The sequence below is a fragment of the Heteronotia binoei genome, chromosome 16 (genome assembly GCF_032191835.1).
Source record: "Heteronotia binoei isolate CCM8104 ecotype False Entrance Well chromosome 16, APGP_CSIRO_Hbin_v1, whole genome shotgun sequence".
In the NCBI taxonomy this organism is placed as follows: Eukaryota; Metazoa; Chordata; class Lepidosauria; order Squamata; family Gekkonidae; genus Heteronotia; species Heteronotia binoei.
The window spans coordinates 41,002,894-41,024,950 of NC_083238.1; the positions used below are offsets into that span (position 1 = coordinate 41,002,894).

Here is a 22,057-nt window from a genome sequence, read left to right on the forward strand (position 1 = left end):
CTCAGTGTGAATTGGCAGTTAAGAACTAGTGGTTATCTAGTCCAGGATCATGCCTCACACAGTTGCCAACCAGTTCCTCCAGAGGTCCATCAACAGGGCATTGAAGCCACAGTCTTCTCTTGATGTTGCCTCCTGACACCGGTATTCAGAGGTTGACTGCCTCTGAATGTGGAGATTCCCTTTAGTCATGAATCTGTCTAATCCTCTTTTAAAGTTGTCTATATCCATGGCCATCACTATGTCCTCTGGCAGCAAATCCCACCCGCCTTTAATCACTTGCTGTGTAAAGAAGTATTTTCTATTGTCCCTTCTGAATCTCCTGCCCGACCACTTTATTGGACATCCTTGAGTTGACCCTAAAATATATAACATTTCCCTATGGCTACAGAGTGGATGATATCAATGGCAATGGCAGAGCTCTCTATGGGAAGAAATGTGTTGTCAGCCATTGAAAAAAACCTTAATATACTTGAAGGTTCTCCAGAGCACAGCTTGGAAACCACTGCTTGGTGGCAACCGGACATGGTTTTCTGCATCTTTCTAAGCCAATAGAAAGTAAATTGTCCACTTGGCCTGCAGAGAACAGCCTCAATTTAGGTTAGAGATGGCAAGCTCCCACCAGGGGCGGGGGATCCCCCAGTCTGGAGGGCCCCAACCCGCCAGCAGGGAGCAGGCCACCAGTGGGATTCCCACCAGTGGGATCCCCACCCTCAAAGAGCCCCATCACCACACGCCATCCCTGTCACAATGTTGTCATCTGGAAGTAACGTCATCATGCTGGGGATGTAGCGCTGGGGACGGTCTAGGGCTTGCGGCAAAACTCTATGGTACCATAGAGTTTTATCATAGATCCTAGAGTGTCCCCAGCACAACACCCTCGGTGTGATGGCATCACTTCTGGGTGATGTCATCATGCTGCGCGACAGAGAGTGAACAATCCCCCACCACAGTGATGGGGACTTGGCAACCCTAGTTTAGGTGGACCCCTGCTGTATTGCCACTTTAGGGGAAGAGCAAAACATTAAGGTATCCTACTCTGACTCAGCACTGAGCTGCTCATTTCAAGCCTTCTGTGAGCTGAGCATACTTTGTAAACAATGGCATGTTTCCAGCTGCCTCATTTTGTTCGGGATAAAGGAGAGGCAGGGGCTGCCTGCAAGATCTCGCTAATATCATCTGGTATTTGTGCTTGTGTGCCCATACGAGATAAAGTTCATCCTTTGATTTAGTCCCTCAGTTCTGAAGTACCGGGAGAACATCATAAATAATAAATAATAACCACATCTCCATGCATAACAGCTTGCCTAACATTTAAAAACTTAATCAAGCGATTTTATGAGACTCCCCCCCCCCCCGAGGCAATTTTGCAGTCACAAATACTTCAGTTTATTTCAAACACACAGAAGACTGGCAGCAAGCGGCTATTTCATCAGAAGCTTGGCAGGAATCTCGCTGAGTCTTAAAAATTATTGGACAGGATTTTGCGCTGAAATGATGCCGAGAAGGCTGCTGGGAGCCACAATGAGCGTTCGAACAAAGGTTCTCTCTGGGTTCCCCTCTCATACCACCTAGGCCCAACTCAAATCTAATAGGAAAGCAAAATACAGAATGGCGAAGCTCCTAGAATGTCGTCCTCAGCAGACCTGCATATAATCCCTTCAGACCCAGAAAGGATGAAAACAGCCATGGCGGGGCAGGGAGGCTTGCCAGATCCAGATTGGGAAACTCCTGGAGACCTGGGGATGGAACTTCAGGAAGACAGGGACCTCAGTGGGGTACAATGCCATAGACTCCACCCTCCAAAGCATCCATTTTCTTCAGGGGGACTGATCTCTATAACTGGAGATAAACTGGAATTCCAGGGAATCCCCTGGTCTTGCCTGGAGGCTGGCATCCCTAGCAAACAGCATTCATGTTAGGGAGTTGTAGAACTCCCTTGATATATCTAGCCTGATCTCCTCAGATTTTGGAAACTAAGTGGGGTCCCTGGTTAGTACTTGAATGGGAGACTACCAAGGAAGTCCAGGGTCTCTACACGGAGGCAGGCAATAGCAAACCACCTCTGAACATCTCTTGCCTTGAAACCCCACCAAGGGTTACCACCAGGGGTCATTTTGTAGAAAAAAAGGTGGTTGTCATGGGTGCTGGGGACCCTTCAGAGGAAGTTGAGTCTGATGAGGAAACTGTGCCCCTGCCACCTGCACCAGTGCCCCTGCCTCCTGCTGGAGAAGATCCCAGCCCCCCTGCCTCGCCCTCTCGGGTGGCTCGTGTGCGTGACCGCCTCCGGCAGGACCTCAGGGATCGGAGGAGGGCGGCACGCTCACAAGCAAGACGCTCCCTGAGCCCTGAGTTCTGAGAGGATTCTGGCCCTTCTAAGAGCAAGGATGCTTGAGTGGTAACAGGATCCTGGCTGCCTCCCTGAGCCAGCAATTAGCCCAAACGGGCAACAGCCAGCAGAGGGCTATATAGCTGTGGGCTTTGGGAGGAAGCTTTGTGGAAGCAACTAGTCATCTCCCTGACATTCTAGCATCCACTCCGGCTTGACTTTGGTTCCTGACTCCCTGACTTTGGCTTTGGACTTCTGGACTCCCTGACCTCGGCTTCTGGACCTCAGACCTGCGATACTTCTACAGTGATTCGGATTTGGCGCCTCGGACCCTCCTGCTTACTGGCTACAGACCTCGGACTGCCTCTGGACTTTGCCTGACCCGGCCCCAGCCGTGACAGATTGCTTCCACCGACAAACACCCACTCCACAGGATGGATGCTGAAGCAAGTGAAACCACAGAACTACTGGCTGCGCTCCAAGCCCAGGTACAGCAGCTAACACAGGCAGTAGTGCACTTGCAGCAACAACCTGCGGCCAGTGCTCCAGCCAAGTGCCCAGTTCCCCCACCTGACAGATTTGGGGGTGCCGTGGAAGAATTTCCTGCCTTCCTAGCACAGTGTCGGCTGTACTTTGAACTGAGAGCACGGGACTTCCTCAATGACAAAACCAAGGTGTGTTTCGTCATCAGTCTGTTAAAGGGGCAGGCGGCCAAATGGGCCACACCCTTACTGGTCACGTCCTCTCCCCTACTGACTGATTACCAGGGGTTTGAGGCCCACCTGTCTGCTGCTTTCTCAAACCCAGTCCAAGCAGCCACAGCCAACCGGAAGATCAGGGCACTGAAACAAGGCAACTCCTCGGTGGCTCAATATGCCACTGAATTCAAGCTCCTGACCCAGGACTTGGCGTGGAATGAGGCTGCCCAGATGGACCAGTTTACTGAGGGGTTGGCAGAGGAGGTCCTGGATGAACTGGCCAGGGTGGAGCAGCCACCCACGCTCCAAGAACTTATCACCCTCTGCCTCCGCATCGATGGCCGCCTGGAAAGTCGCCGCCAAGCCAAGACCAGAGGGCGCCAGCTCCCTGCGCCGTGCTACCTGGCTCCTCGCCCGTCCCCAGCTAGTACCAGCACCAAGGATGAGCCTATGCAGCTTGGAGCTGCTCGACCCCGCCTGACCCCAGAGGAAAAGACCAGACGCCGCACGCAGAATCTGTGCCTCTACTGCGGCACGGCAGGCCACTATGCCTCTGGCTGCCCTGCTAAGCATCGGATACCTGGACCTTCGCTGCCACCGCCGCCAAAAGGGCAGCCCCAGGCGTAAGTGGACCCCCCCAGCCTGGGGCGACTAGCTGGGTCCTCCGAACAGCGGGCTGATACCCCAGGGCCATTCCTGCTACCAGTCAAACTCCGTCTGCCTGACGAACGCTGGCTGTTCGTGTATGCCATGCTGGACTCGGGAGCGGCCCACTGTTTTATAGACGCCGCCTTTGTGAAGCAGCACCAGATCCCTGTGCAGACAAAAGGGATTCCGTCGCTGGTGGAGGCTATTGACGGGCGCCTCCTCCGTTCTGGCCCCGTCACCCAGGAGACCTGTCCCATCACCTTCCACGTCCAGCAGCACCAAGAACAGCTGCGGTTTGATGTCGCCCGCATGCCTCGCTTCCCGCTGATTCTAGGCCTTTCCTGGCTGAAGCTGCACAACCCCATCGTGGACTGGGCCCAGCAGGAACTACGCTTCCGAGACCCATGCCCCCATCTGACTCCTCCCACCACTCTAGCAGCTGGCATCCCGAGTGGTGGTCCTCAGCTCCCTCAGAAGTATGTGGACTTTGCTGATGTCTTCGAAGAGACAGGAGCTGATCAGCTTCCCCCTCACCGGCCCTACGACTGTGCCATTGATTTGGTACCTGGGGCACCACTCCCGGTGGGGCGTCTGTACCCAATGTCGGAGCCGGAGTTGGCAGCTCTGCGAGACTTCCTGGACAAGAACCTGAAACGCGGATTCATCCGACCCTCAACCTCTCCCCTATCTGCTCCAGTGCTCTTCGTGAAGAAGAAAAGTGGGGAGCTCCGGCTGTGCAATGACTACCGGGCCCTGAACAAGATCACCATCCGCGACCGGTACCCTCTACCACTGATCCCTGAACTCTTGGATCGCCTAAAGGGGGCCCAAATCTACACCAAGCTGGACCTCCGTGGAGCGTACAATTTGGTGCGCATACGGCCCGGAGACGAATGGAAGACCGCGTTTGGGACCCGATACGGGCAGTACGAGCACCTGGTAATGCCCTTCGGACTGACCAATGCCCCCGCTGTCTTCCAGAGGTTCATGAATGACATATTCCGGGACCTGCTCGACCGCTTCGCGATCATATACCTGGATGACATTCTAATTTACTCCCGCAATCCTGCCCAGCACGCCGAGCACGTCCGCCAGGTCCTGCAGCGCCTACGAGCCCATGGTCTCTACGCCAAGCTGGAGAAGTGCGACTTCGACCTGCGCTCCGTCGAGTTCCTTGGGCACATCGTGTCACCGCAGGGGATCCTCATGGACCCGAAAAAAGTAGAAGCGGTCCTGACCTGGCAGGCTCCTCAGAATCGCAAAGACCTGCAGCGGTTCCTCGGTTTTGCCAACTACTATCGGCAATTCATCCCGGCCTACGCATCCCTGACCACACCCCTGACTCAACTACTCCGCCCCAAAGAACCCTTCCACTGGTCCCCAGAGGCCGATAACGCCTTCTCCACCCTGAAGACTCGCTTTGCCACCGGGCCACTCCTGAGATACCCCGACCCCCAGCTTCCCTTTACGGTGGAAGCTGATGCCTCCAACGTGGCCCTGGGAGCAGTGCTGTCCCAGCGCGAGGAGCCGTCCCAGCCACTACAGCCCTGCGCCTATTACTCGCGGCAGCTCACTGCTGCAGAGAGGAACTATACCATCTGGGAGAGGGAGTTGCTCGCGATCAAGGCGGCGTTTGAGGTTTGGCGACATTACCTCGAAGGGGCTCGCCACCCTGTTCAAGTGCTCACCGATCACCGGAACTTGGAACACCTCCAGACCACCCGCCGTCTCAACCAGCGCCAGATCCGGTGGTCCCTATTCTTCTCTCGCTTCGACTTCCGGATCTCCTACATCCCCCATACCCAGAACCGGAAAGCAGACGCGCTCTCCCGGAAACCGGAATACGCCCCTGCCTCAACTGAGACCGCGCCCGCTGCTCCAATCCTGCCGCCCTCAGTATTTGCAGCCACCTCCACTTCACCAGCACTCGTGGAGGACATTCGGGCTAGCCAGGCCAATGATCCTTGGGTCCAGCAACACCTCCAGGCTCTCCAAGATGACCCAACAGGGGAGTTCACGACTCGAGGCGGCCTCTTGCTACACCGCGAACGCCTCTATGTGCCGCCCGGGCCCTTGCGGGCAGAAGTGCTACGCCTGACCCACGACTCGTTACCCGCCGGGCACTTTGGACAGCATAAGACCACCCACTTGCTGACAAGGGAATTCTGGTGGCCACGAGTTCGCGCTGAGGTTGCCCGCTATGTCAGCTCCTGTGACGTCTGCCGACGGGCCAAAGACATCCCAGCCAAACCCTCAGGGTTGCTGCAGCCCTTGCCCACATCTTCAGGACCCTGGGATACCATCTCGATGGACTTCATCACGGAACTTCCACGCTCCAAGGGTCAGACTTGTATCTGGGTGGTCGTCGACCTATTTACCAAGATGGCCCACTTTGTTCCGTGCCCGAAACTCCCCACAGCTCAGGAGACGGCCCAGCTTTACCTGCAACACATCTTTCGTCTGCATGGACTCCCAGCCCATCTGATCTCCGATCGGGGCCCTCAGTTCTCCTCTCGGTTCTGGCAAGCCCTCCATTCCAGCCTGGGTACTCGAGTGCACCTGTCCTCGGCCTACCACCCACAGACAGATGGCCAGACAGAGCGCACCAATGCCACGCTAGAGCAATATCTCCGCTGTTACACCTGTTACCAGCAGGATGACTGGACCACTCTATTGCCCCTAGCGGAGTTTGCATACAACAACGCGGTCCATTCATCCACCCAAATGACCCCGTTTGCTGCAACCTACGGGTACCACCCTCGGTTCTTCCCAGCGATCCTACCACCCACGAATGTCCCCGCCGTCGATGCCTACCTGCAAGAACTCCGTGCCAGCCAAGACTTGCTCCGAGAGCAGCTACAGCAAGCCAAGGAGGCATATAAACGGGCTGCGGACCGAAAGAGGCAAGAAGGCCCTCCAGTGCAGCCGGGGGATCAGGTGTGGCTCTCAACTCGCTACCTGCGCCGGCCTGGTCGGTCTCACAAGCTGGATGCACGGTTCATTGGACCCTACCCCGTCGTTGAACAAATAAACCCCGTCGCCTTCAGGCTCCAGTTGCCACCCCACCTCCGCATTCACCCCGTGTTTCATCGCTCCCTCCTTGTTCCGGCTGCACCCCCTGACCCAGCTCGGACTCCTTCCCCACCGCCGCCACCACCAGTGTTGGTGGATGATGAGGAAGAATATGAGGTGCGCCAGATCCTGGACTCCCGGTACCATCGTGGAGGCCTCCAGTACCTGGTGGACTGGGAAGGATACGGCCCAGAAGACCGGTCTTGGGAGCCCGAGGACAATCTTCATGCCCCGGACTTGGTGCACCAGTTCCACAACGACCACCCCGACCTTCCAGGTCCCTCGACGGAGGGAGGCCCTGGGGGGGGGGATAGTGTCATGGGTGCTGGGGACCCTTCAGAGGAAGTTGAGTCTGATGAGGAAACTGTGCCCCTGCCACCTGCACCAGTGCCCCTGCCTCCTGCTGGAGAAGATCCCAGCCCCCCTGCCTCGCCCTCTCGGGTGGCTCGTGTGCGTGACCGCCTCCGGCAGGACCTCAGGGATCGGAGGAGGGCGGCACGCTCACAAGCAAGACGCTCCCTGAGCCCTGAGTTCTGAGAGGATTCTGGCCCTTCTAAGAGCAAGGATGCTTGAGTGGTAACAGGATCCTGGCTGCCTCCCTGAGCCAGCAATTAGCCCAAACGGGCAACAGCCAGCAGAGGGCTATATAGCTGTGGGCTTTGGGAGGAAGCTTTGTGGAAGCAACTAGTCATCTCCCTGACATTCTAGCATCCACTCCGGCTTGACTTTGGTTCCTGACTCCCTGACTTTGGCTTTGGACTTCTGGACTCCCTGACCTCGGCTTCTGGACCTCAGACCTGCGATACTTCTACAGTGATTCGGATTTGGCGCCTCGGACCCTCCTGCTTACTGGCTACAGACCTCGGACTGCCTCTGGACTTTGCCTGACCCGGCCCCAGCCGTGACAGTGGTGGAGTTCATCCAGGGATTCTTATGCAGCTGCACCTACTATTCAATGGACAAGGTGGGAAGAAGGAGGTGGAACTCTCAGAAAGGCTCAGGAGCTGTGCTCCTGCGAGCTCCTGCTGAATCCAAGACCTGGTTATCACAAGTCTTAAATTGAATTAATGCTAACAACAACAACCAGGGTTGGAATTCTAGCAGGAGCTCCTTTACATTTTAGGCCACATACTCCTGATGAAGCCAATCCTCCAAGAGCTTACAAGGCTCTTGTTTGTAAGCTCTTGGAGGATTGGCTACATCAGGGGTGTGTGGCCTAATATGCAAAGGAGCTTCTGCTAGAATTCCAGCCCTGACAACAACAACAGTGGTACTGAACACCACCACATCAAAACAGTTTTTACTTACCCTCCTCGTCCCTCTGGAAGTTCCTTTGAATTTCACTTCAGACTGAATCTGATGACAGAAGCAGAGAAATATCCCATGAACTTTTTTTAGTCAAACAGAAACCTTCCCTCAAAATTCCTTAAATGTTTTACCTGATGAGAAATACCAAAAATTGTTCGTAGTTTTCTTTGGACAATGTTTCAGTGATAAATGTAGCTCGCATTCGATAAGATGCTCTGGGTGAAGAGGGGATGAAAACAAGGACAAGTAGTAGGGGTTTTTAATAGCAATTTGTTTCAGTTACACAAATTCCATCTGCAATTGAGTTGAAGATTTTGCCAGCAAATTGATGGATCTAAAGAACTCTTCCTTAGCACATGTTGCCCATGATAGCAGCTAAGTTCAAGTATACTTTTGGCTTGGATGTACCCAAATCTACATTCCTAATTGTTAGCATCATTCTTCCTGTGCTGTTAGAATTAATGTACAAAAAACAACACCGCAGGTAATTTGCGGGTTTAATTGGGGCATTAAAGTACACTGCCTTGAGCATGTTGATGGAATCAGGGCTAATAAACAATTCAGTGTATTATGATAATCAATTTGCGTGCTTTATTGCATTATTCAGATTCATACATAGAAGAAAACTTGGGAGTCTCCTTCAGACAGCACAGTTGGACTTATGTACCCAGTTTGTGAGTTTCATTGTGCAGTTTTATGAAGGAGCAAAAGTACTGCGAGAGGCTTGCATGTGTTCAAATTAAGATAAAAAAATAAAAAAGTGACTCCAGCTGTGCATTATGTCACTTCCAGACATGACAAAGGTTAGGATCCAAATGTGGTTTGGATCCTGTTAGGTGGATCTGTAGCTGGCTGCACCCAAAGAGTGCTTGTGAATGGTTCCTCATCCTCTTGGAGAGGAGTGACAAGTGGAGTGACTCAAGGATCTGTCCTGAGGCCTGTTTTGCTCAACATCTTTATCAATGATTTGGATGAAGGAATAGAAGGAATGCTTGTTAAATTTGCGGATGATACTAAATTGGGAGGGGTCGCAAATACAGTAGAAGGCAGAAACAGGATTCAGGATGACAGGCTGGAAAACTGGCTAAAACAATTAAAATAAATTTTAACAGGGATAAATGTAAACTTCTGCATTTAGGTTAGGGCTGCCAAGTTCCTGGGCTGGGTGGAGGTCCCTCCCCCGGAGGTTCCCAGCCCGCTGGCCCACATTGGGCCAGCAGGGGGGATCCTCCCCTGGCGTTGCCAGCATGATGACATCACTTGCAGTGATGTCAGCAAATTGGCAATGTTGCACGTCGGCTGCCCTAGGAGCTTCTGGGGAAACTCTATGGTTTTCCCAGATGCTCTAGCAATTTGGGAGGGAAAACTCTATGGTACCTTTTGTATTGGAGGCTGTGGGGAACTTGGCAACTCTAATTTAGATAGTAAAAATCTAATGTATAATTATAGGATGTTGTGGCAGCAGTACGTGGGAAAAGGATCTAGGGGTCATAGTGGACCATACACTGAACATAAGTCAGCAGTGTGATGCAGGGGCTAAAAAGGCAAATTCAATTTTGGGCTGTATCAACAGAAGTATTGTGTCCAGATCATATGAAGTGATGGTATCACTTTACTCTGCATTGGTTAGACCTCACCTAGGGTATTGTGTTCAGAGTACTGTGTTCTGTTTAAGAAGGATATAGACAAGCTGGGCCATGTCCAGAGGATGGCAATGAAGATGGTGAGGGGTCCAGAGACCGCATCCTATGAGGAAAGACTGAAGGAGCTGGGTATGTTCAGCTTGGAGAGGAGACAATTGAGAGGTGATATGATCTCCATCTTCAAGTACTTGAAGGGCTGTCATCTAGACGATGGTGCAGATTTATTTTCTGTTGCCCCAGAAGGCTGGACCAACAGGTTGAAATTAAATCAAAAGAGTTTCCAGCTAAACGTTAGGAAGAACTTTCTGACACAGCGGTTCCTCAGTGGAACAGGCTTCCTCGGGAGGTGGTGGGTAGGGATGTGCATTCGGTTCGGCCGAACTGTATTTACAGCCGAATCAGCACTGATTCGGCTGTATACGGAATAGGCTGCAGCCGATCCCCATAGGCGCCCATTACACGGCAGCCGAATACGGCTCGCCGTATACTCCCGAATAGCTATTTGGAAGTATACAGCTGTCAATTCCAAAGGCAGGAAAGTAGCTTCTGCAGCCTCAAAGGAGCTGCTTGCCTACTTTCAAGCCTTTAGTTGCCTTTTCCCGCCTCTCCCATAGCCTCCCTGGGATCAGGGGTGGGGGAGGGGGAAGAGGAGCCCCAGCAGCCAATCCAAAGCATGCATTTGCAAAATGCATTGCAAATGCATGCTTTGCAGGGCTTTTTAAGGAGTCTTCCTGGCTGGACTCCTCCATTGCTGCTGTGTTGGTTGGTGTGAGAGATTGTGCTGCTGCTGGCTGGCCCTTGGCTTCAGCTGCTGCCTGCTGCTCTCTCACTCAGCCTTACAAGACTTCCCTGGACTAGAGAAGACAAGGTAAGACAGTCTTGGGGTTCTTGTTTTTATTTATTGTTGGTAAAAGGACTTTTTAAGACTCAGAGTCCCTTTACTTATCCAGATTTGGGTGGTGGTGGGGTAGCTTATTTGGGGTTAGGGGGTTAGGGGTTTCTGCTTGGGGAGGGGGCCTGGGGTGGGGGGTTTTGCCAATTTGCCCATATCTTAATTTAGTGAGAGGACTTTTAAAAGTGCAGTGTCCTTTTACTTCTCCTGATTTGGGTGGCTTGGATTTCTTGGGGTTAGGGTGAAGGGTTTTTTTGGGGGAGAGGGGTTGGCAAAGTTCCTGTATTGTTAATTTTTTTTTACTGTTTTAAAAGTATTCAGTGTTTGATTTGTTGCTGCTGTGTTGTGCTGCTGCTGTTACTAATTTCCATTGTTTAAAAGGCCACTTTTGTCCCCCTTTTCCTGGTTCTGGTTTTAGGGGGGGGGGGGGGGGCGGTGTTGTTGACTGATTTGGCCTGAGCTTTCTTATTGGTGAAAAGGCCATTTTTAACACTTGAGTTGCTTGGCCTTTTCTCCTGTTGTCCCTTTTCCTGGTTTGGGGGTGGGGGGGGGGGTTGTTGACTTATTTGGTCTGAGCTTTCTTGTTGGTGAAAAAGCCACTTTTTTAACACTTGGCCTTTTGTGATTCTGCTGGTTTTGTTTTGGTTTTTTTAAATTACCTCTGGTTGGTGTGGGGGTTGGTGAGGGTGTGTGTGGACTGGGTCACTTTCTTGTTTTTATAGAGTAGATTGTGTGTTCTGTGGCAGGGAAGCTGGCACCTGGGTGAGAGACCCAAAACCAGCAGGCTTGTTGTGGTTGGCCAGCTCTCCCCGTGTTGTTTGGGGCAGAGCTGGATAGCTGGCATCTGTAGATTGTGTGTTCTGTGGCAGGGAAGCTGGCTTCTGGGTAAGAGACCCAGAACCAGCAGGCTTGTTGTGGTTGGCCAGCTCTCCCTGTGTTGTTTGGGGCTGGGCTGGAGAGCTGGCATCTGGGTTTGCTGCAGCCAGGTCTGCAGAGCAGACCTTGAGCAGATTGTGTTTTGTGTGGCAGTGACGTTGGCAACTGGGTTTATATTGGTTCCAGGCCTGCAGGGTTCATAGAGTAGATAGAGGGATGTAGTGCATTTGGGTCCTATAGAGATTCTCTGATGTGAAGTTAGGTTTGGCTTTGGGTGCCCCAGGAATTGGACCCCCTGGTCCAATTTTTTTTGGCCTTGTGGGTTTTGTGTGGGACAGTGCCCTGAAGCTGCACAGCAGTTTGGGGGGCTCTCCTCAAAAACCCCTGCTCCCCAGAGCCACTTTCCCCACGACAATTACAGTGAGGAAGTGGCTAATTGGGCTTTCCCCATCATTGTTGGCAATGGGCCTTTTGGGGAGCCCAAAGACAGGGACCCCCTGGCCCAATCTTTTTGGGACTTGGGGGGATTGGAGGGGAGAGTCCCCTACAGGTCCCCTGCAAATTTGGGGGCTCTCACTCAAACCTCCTGCCCCCCAGTAGCCTCTAATTATGCCCTATGTTGCCATTGATTTCAATGGCCCATAGGGTATAATGATGGAATAGGGGCACCCTATTTGGGTGCCCCTGGAATTGGACCCCCTGGCCCGATCTTTTTGGGACTTGGGGGGTTTGTAGGGGAGAGTCCCCTGCAGGTCCCCTGCAAATTTGGGGGCTCTCCCTCAAACCCCCTCCCCTTCAGGCGGCTTCAAATATACCCTATTTGCCATTGATTTCAATGGCCCATAGGGTATAATAGGGCCGTATATTCGGGAATAGCCGCACATCTACCGTATATGCAGCTATTCCGAATGCCGTATTCAGGAGTATACGGGGATTCCGAATTCCCCCCCCCCCCCGTATACTTCCGAATCCGTGTAAATCCAAATTTATTTATTTTTTTTGCACATCCCTAGTGGTGGGCTCTCCTTCCTTGGAGGTTTTTAAACAGAGGCTAGATGGCCATCTGACTGCAATGCTTATTCTGTGAATTAGTCAGATCATGAGAAGGAGGGCAGGAAGGGTTGCATCAATGCTCAGTACTTTTGGCCCTTTCTTACAAGCCCAGGGAAATGCCGAATGACACTTTGGGGTCAGTCAGCAATTTTTCTCCAGGCCAGTTTGGCAAGGGATCCTGGTTTATTTTTTTTTTTTTTTTGCTATCTTCTGGGTATGAAGCAAAGATCACTAGGGATGTGTGTTGTGGGGGGGGGGTGGTATTTCTGAAGTTGCTGCATTGTGCAGGGGGTTGGAATAGATGATCCTGGAGGTTCCTTCCAACTTCATGATTTTATTATTCTATTCTCTTTTTTAACCACAAGTAATATGATATTGCAGTCAGTACCACACCTCCCCATATCCTGCCCACAACCCTCTCACTGGTTGCCTGGCACTGCCGCTGTCTGCCAACCCTACCTACAATAGATGACAATCTTTCCTTTGACATAACCAGATACATTCCAGTACCTAGATGGCTCTGTAGATGTTTTCTAAGTTCTGAAATAAATAATTATTGAATTGTGGCCGTAATCACCCTCCCACATATTTATTTTCCCCATATTCAAATACTAAACTGTTTATTACTGTTCACTGAAACAGCCCCGTAACCAAATTAAATGTCTCTTTTAATCCCCATGCATGTTTTGCATAAATGCATTTATTCAGTGAAGGTTTTGACCCACCAATTCCCCCTCCCCTGCAGAAATTAAAATAGCCTTCAGCAAGATAAATATTAGGTTTATTTATTTTTTTCCCCTGTGAGATTAAGAAAAGTGTTCCTTTAGCCTCATATCTTTCCCAGAAAGCCCCAGAGGTAGAAATTGATTTTTTTTTTGCACAAATTGGAGTGTGCAAAATATTGTGCCTCTTTGCTGATAAGGCAAATATGTGTAGGCACTGACTTAGAGCAGTGTACATGTAAATGTGATGAAATTACAAAGTTTTTTCCCCTTCCAAATCCCAATTTGTTGTATCCAAGTAATAACTCAGGACTCTTTTCCCTTTCCTCTTCGCAGGATTATGCAGAAAAAGAGAATACAATAGCCAAAGCTCTGGAAGACCTTAAAGCTAACTTCTATTGTGAACTGTGTGACAAACAGTATTACAAGCATCAAGAGTTCGACAATCATATTAACTCCTATGACCATGCTCACAAGCAGGTAAGTGGCTCTTCCTAGCAACTGATGGAATGCATATTAGGGCTGTCAACTCTGGTTTGGGAAATACCTGGAGATTTTGGGGGTGGATCCTGAGGAAGATGGGCTTTGGGGAGGGACTGCAATGGGTATAATGCCATAGAGGCCGCCTTCCAAAGCAGCCATTTTCTGCAGGTGAACTGATCTCTGTCACTTGTATAGATCCATGTAGGCCGCCGTGTTGGTCTGAAGCAAAAGAACAAAGTAGCACCTTTAGGACCAACAAAGTTGTATTGAGAACATGAGCTTTCATGTGCTAAAAGCAGGGGTGGAATTCTAGCAGGTGCTCCTTTGCATATTAGGCCACACACCCCTGATGTAGCCAATCCTCCAAGAGATTACTAGGCTGTAAAAGCATACTTCAGCAGACAACAGTATGGGATGGAATTAGCAATTATATATATATATATATATATATATATATATATATATATATATATATATATATATATATATATATATATATATATAGAGAGAGAGAGAGAGAGAGAGAGAGAGAGAGAGAGAGAGAGAGAGAGGAGAGAGAGAGAGAGAGAGAGAGAGAGAGAGAGAGAGAGAGAGAGAGAGAGAGAGAGAGAGAGAGAGAGAGAGAGAGAGAGAGAATTGGTATGCAAAATAGTTGAAATGTTTTAGCAGATTAAAAGTATGACAAGTTGAGGTCTGGTAATCATCTGTTTGGATTGGCCAGGCAGAAAAAATAGCAAAGGCAATAAATGTCAGAATCGAAGACTGATGTCTATGTCACATGCTCAATAAAACTTTGTTAGTCTTAATGGTACTACTGGACTCTAACTTCGTTCTGCCACCTGGAGATCAGTTGCAATTCCAGGAGTTCTCCTGTCACCCCCTGTAGGTTGGCAACCCTATGGCAATGGACAAACCGGTAGGGATGTTTGCTGAATTTCCTTCTAGAACTTGAATAAAAACTAGCAAAATGGTTGAGATTATAGCATCTGTATTCCTTTTTTTAATTTTTTTTTTAAATTCTCATAAAAATGCACATTTTGTGTGCTAACAACACATGGAAATCCACAACCTTTTTTGGGTCTGCCTCAAGGAAACCATTTTAAGTAGTAACAGTGGGATCCTAAGCAGAGTTACACTCATCTAAGCCCAGGGGTGGAATTCTAGCAGGAGCTCCTTTGCATATTAGGCCACTCCCCTGATGTAGCCAATCCTCCAAGAGCTTACAAGGCTCTTTTTTGTAAGCTCTTGGAGGATTGGCTACATCAGGGGAGTGGCCTAATATGCAAAGGAGCTCCTGCTAGAATTCCACCCCTTCCTAAACCCATTTGCTTCAATGGATGTAGAAAGGTGTGACACATTGGAGTGTATTGGAAATACCTTCCTGCTGCTTAAATTGGTCAATGGATTTAATTTTAACAAAATCCCCCTGTTATCCAAACTTAAGAGGTAGGAACTGCAAGATGACTTATAATTTGATAAACAAGGATTGCTTTTTATTGCTCCAGCTTTCATCTTTCATCCCAGTCTGCGATAATTTAACCTTCTAGACTCTGAAACAGCCCTGAATGTAAGCTAGTACATTTTCATTTTTTTAAAAAAATCCCTCTCTTGATTGATATGGGCTCCAAACCAATTAATCAACTCAAGCTTTAATGGATTAATCTACTAATTAAAGCTTGCAGTGAAACACGCTAGTGCTTTGCGCCTTGCTGCTAACTCCATTTGATTCCTCAGCAATGATGTCTAGAGTAATCATGCATGCCTTTGGTAGCCATATTCCTGCAGTAACATGCTTGTAACTGATTGCCGTGTTGGTCCAGGTTTGGGGAGGCACAAAGTAGTTAGCAGAATGTCTTCTATAGAATGCCTCGGCATGCAAGCACTTAAACGACACAGTGAGAGATAACAGATGGGCATTGGGGGGGGGGGGATGGGAGGTGTCCCAAATTGGGACGGCTCAAAAAGAGCTGTCCTGAAGCCTCCCCACACTCCCCCGCAAGCCGTTCCCATCCTGTCCATGGGGGGACATGGGCGTGTTCAGATGGCTGTTGCAGGGTTGCCAAGTCCAATTCAAGAAATATTTGGGGACATTGGGGGTGAGGCCAGGAGACTTTGGGGGTGGAGCCCACAGAAAGGTTGTGACAGGCATAATTGAACTCCAAAGGGAGTCCTGGCCACCACATCTAAAGGGACCACACACCTTTTAAATGCCTTCCCTCCATTGGAAATAATGGATAGGGGCACCTTCTTCTGGGGCTTATAGAATTGGACCCCCTGGTCCAATATTTTTGAAACTTGGAGGGTGTTTTAAAGAGATGCACTGGATGCTGTGCTGCAAATTTGGTGCCTCTACCTTAAAAAACAGCTTCCCCAGAGACCTAGATACTCATGGATCAATTTTCCATTATACCCTATGGGAATCGGTCTCCATAGGGAATAATGGAGTGTTCAGCAGACTTTCCATTCCATCCTCCTGCTTTCTAATGACCCTGAAATGGGGGGAGGGCCTCCAAACCAGTGGATCTCCTGCCCTCACCCGGGGATTGGCAACCCTAGTCTGTTGGGCAAACCGGAAACTGCAGTGTACTGATTAGCAAACACTGGAAATAAACCACTGCGTTTTTATGTTGCAAATAAATGCTTAAGCAATTTCTTTCAGAATGATGCAATTATATTATCATTACAAACCAGAATTCATTAAATGTCCATAGAAAAATCAAAAAGTTATTTCACGCCACTCTTGTAAGGTAGTATTTTCAAAATCAGAATGTTATTTCACATCACTCTTGTAAGGTAGTACTTTACAGTCCACTGTCTCAGTTCTCCTTTGCTTGGAAGACGTAGACAGCACCACGCTTGTATATGATTCCTCCTATGGGTAGCAGACCGAAGTCTGACAGGTGCGGTGGCTGCACAGGTCCTAGGTTCAGTTCTGTGTTTCGTTCACCTTCCACTGGCTGCTTTTCTTTTAGCTTTGGAACCCGTGCTAAAGGCAATTGTTCACACATTACAATACAATGTTGCTTTGCAGCTTGCTTAACTTGCTTAAGCATTTATTTGCAACATAAAAACGCAGTAGTTTATTTATAGTGTTTGCTAACCCTAGGCTGTTGGCAACCACTCCCATCACTCAACTTGGGCTTTTTCCCCATACATTTTCTGCAGTCATGCGGTTTCACACCACCAAGGCACCTTGCTTGCGCCCTTCCGCTTCCAGACACCAAGGAGGCAACTGGCGTGCGGCTCAGATATTTGCAACCACTTTGGAAGTGGTAGCTTTTTGAGTTGCACTGCAGAGGCCGGAGGCCGGGATGAGGCCGGGATGAGGCCGGGGGGCAGATTGGACTGGTCACTCAGTCTCAGCTTCATCTACCTCACGGAGTCATTATGAGAAGGGAAGACAGTGAACATGTATGCCAATCATCTTACGTATTGGCATTTTTAAATGAGGCAACATTTTAGCAGGGCTAAAAGAAAGAGGCGGGGCTTTTTTCCTGGAAAAAGAGGTGCCGGAACTTTCAAGAGAGGGAATTGAAGGAGAAACGCATTTTTACACATTTTTTACACATTGAACTTTTACACTCGTGAACTTTTACACATTTTTTTTAGAATGTTTTTTTCCACAAAGACATTCCGGAACTCCATTCTGCCACATTCCTCCAGAAAAAAAAAAAAAAAAAGCCCTGGGCAGAAGTGAGATAAAAGAATGGAGATATCAGAGTGCATGATTCAGATTGAATAAGACCAGCTGCTTATCTCTTTTAATAGGCATTGCAGTTAATTTTCAGAATGTCCTTGGCACTTTCTCCTGGAATATGGAGTACATTCTGGATAGATTCTGATGTTTATGTGTACAGCTTCCGTACCTGTGAACAGAACGCCAGATTTTTGAAGGGAAGCATTGGTGGGTGCACATAGAAAGTTGATGTGTTGCTCCTGTTCACACAAAATGCTGTATTGGGAAGGTGGCATGTTGTGTATGTACCCCTGTTACATATGATTGGAGGCAGGCCTTTATTTGCAGAAAAAGCCCAGCAGGAACTCATTTGCATATTAGGACACACCCCCTGGTGTCACCATTGTTTCACACAATTGTTTCTACAAAAAAGCGCAGCAGGAACTCATTTACATGTCAAAAACTTAGGCCACACCCCATCCAGAACTGTGTTCCCGTGCATTCCTACTCACAAATATCGCTGACCGGAGGGATAAAAGTGAACTTACTCTGATAAAGTTATTTTTGATGACATACTAAGATGCAGTAAGTAAAAATCCATATGGAGGAAAAGCATTTAGAACAGAGGTATCAAACATGTGGCCTGGGGGCCAAATCAGGCACCCATAGGGCTCCTTTCAGGTCTGCGAGCAACTCACTGTCGTCTGCTTCCTTCTCCCTCTCTTTTCCTTCTGCTTTATAAAGTTGCTTTGCCAGGCTTGCTCAATCGCACAGGAGCAACAGAGCAAAGCTCCTCCCTTGAGAAGGAAGTGGGGGAAGAAGAAGCTTTGCCAGGATCTCTCAATTGCACAGCAGAGCTACTGAGCCAAGCCTCTTTTCCTTTTGTTGGCTGAGGCTCAAAAAGCCAGAGAGGTGGATCAGGCTGAGTGTGTGTGTGTTTGTCTGTGTCCTTTATAAAGTTTATATCTCCCCTACCTGGCATTATATTTTATGACACACATAACCTGGCCTGACAAGGGCACGTTTATGTCAAATCCATCCCTCAACAAATGAGTTTGACACCTTTGATTTAGAAGACCGTATAGTCTAGGGTTGCCAGGTCAGGGTTGGAAAAGACCTGGAGATTTTGAGGGTGGAGGCTGGAAAGGGTGGGGGAAGGGAGGGACCTCCTAAGAGTACAATGCCATAAAGTCCTCAAAAAACAGTCATTTTTCCCCAGGGGAACTGAACTCTGTAGTCTGGAGAGTGTGCATGGGATAGAGAAGTTAGAGAAAGAAGTACTTTTCTCCCTTTCTCACAATACAAGTACTCATGGGCATTCAATGAAATTGATGAGCAGCAGGGTTAGAACTGATAAAAAGAAGCGCTTCTTCACCCAAAGGGTGATTAACACATGGAATTCACTGCCACAGGAGGTGGTGGCTGCTACAAGCATAGACAGCTTCAAGAGAGGATTGGATAAGCATATGGAGCAGAGGTCCATCAGTGACTATTAGCCACAGCATATTGATGGAACTCTCTGTCTGGGGCAGTGATGCTCTGTATTCTTGGTACTTGTGGGGGGACAACAGTGTGAGGACTTCTGGTGTCCTGGCCCCACTGGTGGACCTCCTGATGACGCCTGGTTATTTTGGCCACTGCGTGACACAGAGTGTTGGGCTGAATGGGCCACTGGCTTGATCCAACATGGCTTCTCTTATGTTCTTATTTTCTTATGAGCTCAGTTGTAATACTGGGAGATCCAAGGGACTGGCAACCCCGCATAGAGAGGCTATTGAGGTATTCCAGGCTGCTGCAAAAAGCCATGTGTGGCTCGGAATGTCAAAAAGTTACAGAACTTCAATTGACCTCTTGGTGACTTCTCTCAATAATGCAATTCTGAAGTGTTTTCTTTTCCTGCTGATATTAAAATGTTAGAAAGATGGGCGAGCGATATTTTATTCTATGCGTGTCATATGAAATGCTAGGTGTTCAGCACCTTGGCAAAATTAAGACACTTTTACAGCTGCTTCGACATAAATTGTCATGGGAATCTGCTGCTGAGACACTTTGGAAGTGCTGGCTTTTCAATTTTTTCCTTGCAGTGCTTCGACAGGACAACAGGCTCCTTATGTTTACCTCTTTTTTTGACCCCTCAGCATCTACCTGTCAATACCCTTGTCAGGTGCATTTAGTGACATGTTGCTAAACGATCCTTTATCATCAGTCAGTCAGTCTGAGATTTCCTCAATACTGGTTTAGTTGAGGAAGCCTTGGTTCTGCTTTTCTTCCTACTTTAGATCATGACTTACGAGGACTGGTATTTTACACAGAGGGGAGAAGGGGGTTTCCCCCTCTGCATTGGGAAAGAAAACAGTCTGCGACTGTGGAGTATAGGAGATGAGCGTATTCCTCTCTCTTCAGTCATTTGCCCCTTTTAATGTAAAAACTAGAAGTGCCTTCCACTTTCTGTTTGAACAAAACAGAAACATGAACCACAAGCGCAGCTACCTCCCTCTCACAGCTACTTTGACCCAGAGAAAATTGAAATGGAGTGCTTCGAATGCTTTACTCAGCATTAGATCAATTAACAGAGCAGAATATGTGTTCTTTTAATCTATTCATGCTCTGTCGGGCAACTAACATGACGCCATTTGAGAACTCCTCATGATGCAAATGGTTATCGTTAGTGTTATGTATTGTTCATAAGTGGGCAGGCCGCATGGCAATGGTCACCTAAGGGAGACCCTCGGGTTCCCGGATGTGGCTCGCCAGTGGCCCCGCCCCTCAACATCTGTGGCGGGAAGTTTAACCGACCAGGATTGGCTTGGTCGGACCAGAGGGGCTGTCCGGGGAAATATATATATGCGGGACCCCAGCCGCGTGTACTCACTTTTGTAATGTGCTCGCAATAAAGAATGTTGCCTTCAAACCGTCTCGGTTTCCAGTACATTAGTTTTCTATAGCAGTCCCCCCTTTTTTTGTGACTCTAAACCAGGACAATGAAAAAGGCTTCTATTTCATCATGAAGAAAAGTAAATGAGACTGATGGCTTAGTAGAACCTATAGAGATGTAGTTTACCCTCAGGGCTTTTTTTGTAGCCTGAACTCCTTTGCATATTAGGCCACACGCCCCTGAAGTAGCCAATCCTCCTGGAGCTTACAGAAGGCCCTGTAAGCTCTTGGAGGATTGGCTACATCAGAGAGGTGTGGCCCAGGGTTAGAATTCTAGCAGAAGCTTCTTTGAATATTAGGCCACACCCCCTGATGTAGCCAATCCTCCTGGAGCTTACAGTAGGCCCTGTACTAAGAGCCCTATAAGCCTTTGAAGGATTGGCTACATCAGGGAGGTGTGACCCAGGGTTGAAATTCTAGCAGAAGCTCCTTTGAATATTAGGCCACACCCCCTGATGTAGCCAGTCCTCCTGAACTTACAGTAGGCCCTGTACTAAGAGCCCTGTAAGCTCTTGGAGGATTGGCTACATCAGGGGGTGTGGCCTAATATGCAAATGAGTTTACTGTATAGGGTTTTTCATATCTTATCGCACACATTCCCCCAAGAATGTGTTCTTAGAAGTGATTCCCACCAGCTTTTCTGCTCAGTCTCTGCTGGTTCACTATAGCCACTGTCCCATATCCAGTTTCAGCCACCCAGTAATCTTTTTTGGTTCCCTCCGCCTAATAATCTTTTTGGTTGTTAAACGGTGTCCCTTTTTTCATCAGTGGAAAAGAACCGGCACAGTACAGCCAGCCCACTAGTATTGCAAATAACTTGTTTTAGTCCCTGGCGTCTGTCTTTCAAAGTAATTTTAAAAGGATGCTAGTACCATCAAGACTGCAATGTTCAGTTCCTAGTTCCAACTCAGTAAAGAACTATGTAGTGATTGGACCTCGTTTTGATGGAAAGGCTGTCCAAATTGGATAGCTCCAATCTGCAAACAACCTAAACGGATGGCTTGGATTTCAGTCAGTTTAGCCACCTCAGTCATGGAATCCATCATCCCTCCACCCTTCCCTTCCTCCAAAGAGCTTAGGAGGGCAACACAGTTCTGCATTCCCCAGTTTTGTCTCCACAAGAGCTCTGTGAGGGAGGTTCAGCTGCCAGGGAGCCGTGAACCTCCCATCAGAGACTTTACCTGAAGCCTGCCCAGTTTTAGTCCACAATTCTAACCACCATACTAGCTTTCAGTCTCATGGTAGCTAGCTGCTTCAACATGGGAGCAAATACTAAAGCACAGGGAACAGACCATAGAACAGACCCTGGCAATAGTAGCATAAGTGGTTGCGTGTGTGTGTGTGTATGTTGAGTGCCATCAGGGCTTTTTTGGGTAGGAAAAAGCCCAGAAGGAACTCATTTGCATATTAGGCCACACCCCCTGATGTCACCATTGTTCCGCACATGGATTTTTGTAGAAAAAGGTCCAACATGAACTCATTTGCATATTAGGCCACACCCCCTGACATCAAGCCAGCCAGAACGGCGTTCCTGTGTGTTCCTGCTCCAAAAAAGCCCTGAATGCCATCAGGCTATGGTGACCCTATGAATTAATGTCTTCCGACACATCCTCTCCTAAATGGCCTTGCTCAGGTCTTGCAAACTGGAGTCAATCCATCTCAAGTTGACTCTTCCTCTGTTCCAGTTGCCATCCACTTTTCCTAGGCTGATTGTCTTTTCCAGTGA

The 22,057-nt window shown here is 48.9% G+C and overlaps 1 protein-coding gene across 1 annotated transcript in view; it reads left to right on the plus strand.

Annotated features, from left to right (window-relative positions):
- The window catches only part of ZNF804A (zinc finger protein 804A), a 368,777-nt gene that overhangs the window by 262,461 nt on the left and 84,259 nt on the right, over positions 1–22,057 (plus strand). Inside the window, exon 2 of the mRNA XM_060257248.1 lies at positions 13,575–13,718. Coding sequence (XP_060113231.1) covers positions 13,575–13,718 — 144 coding nt within the window. The remainder of the gene's footprint in view (positions 1–13,574; positions 13,719–22,057) is intronic.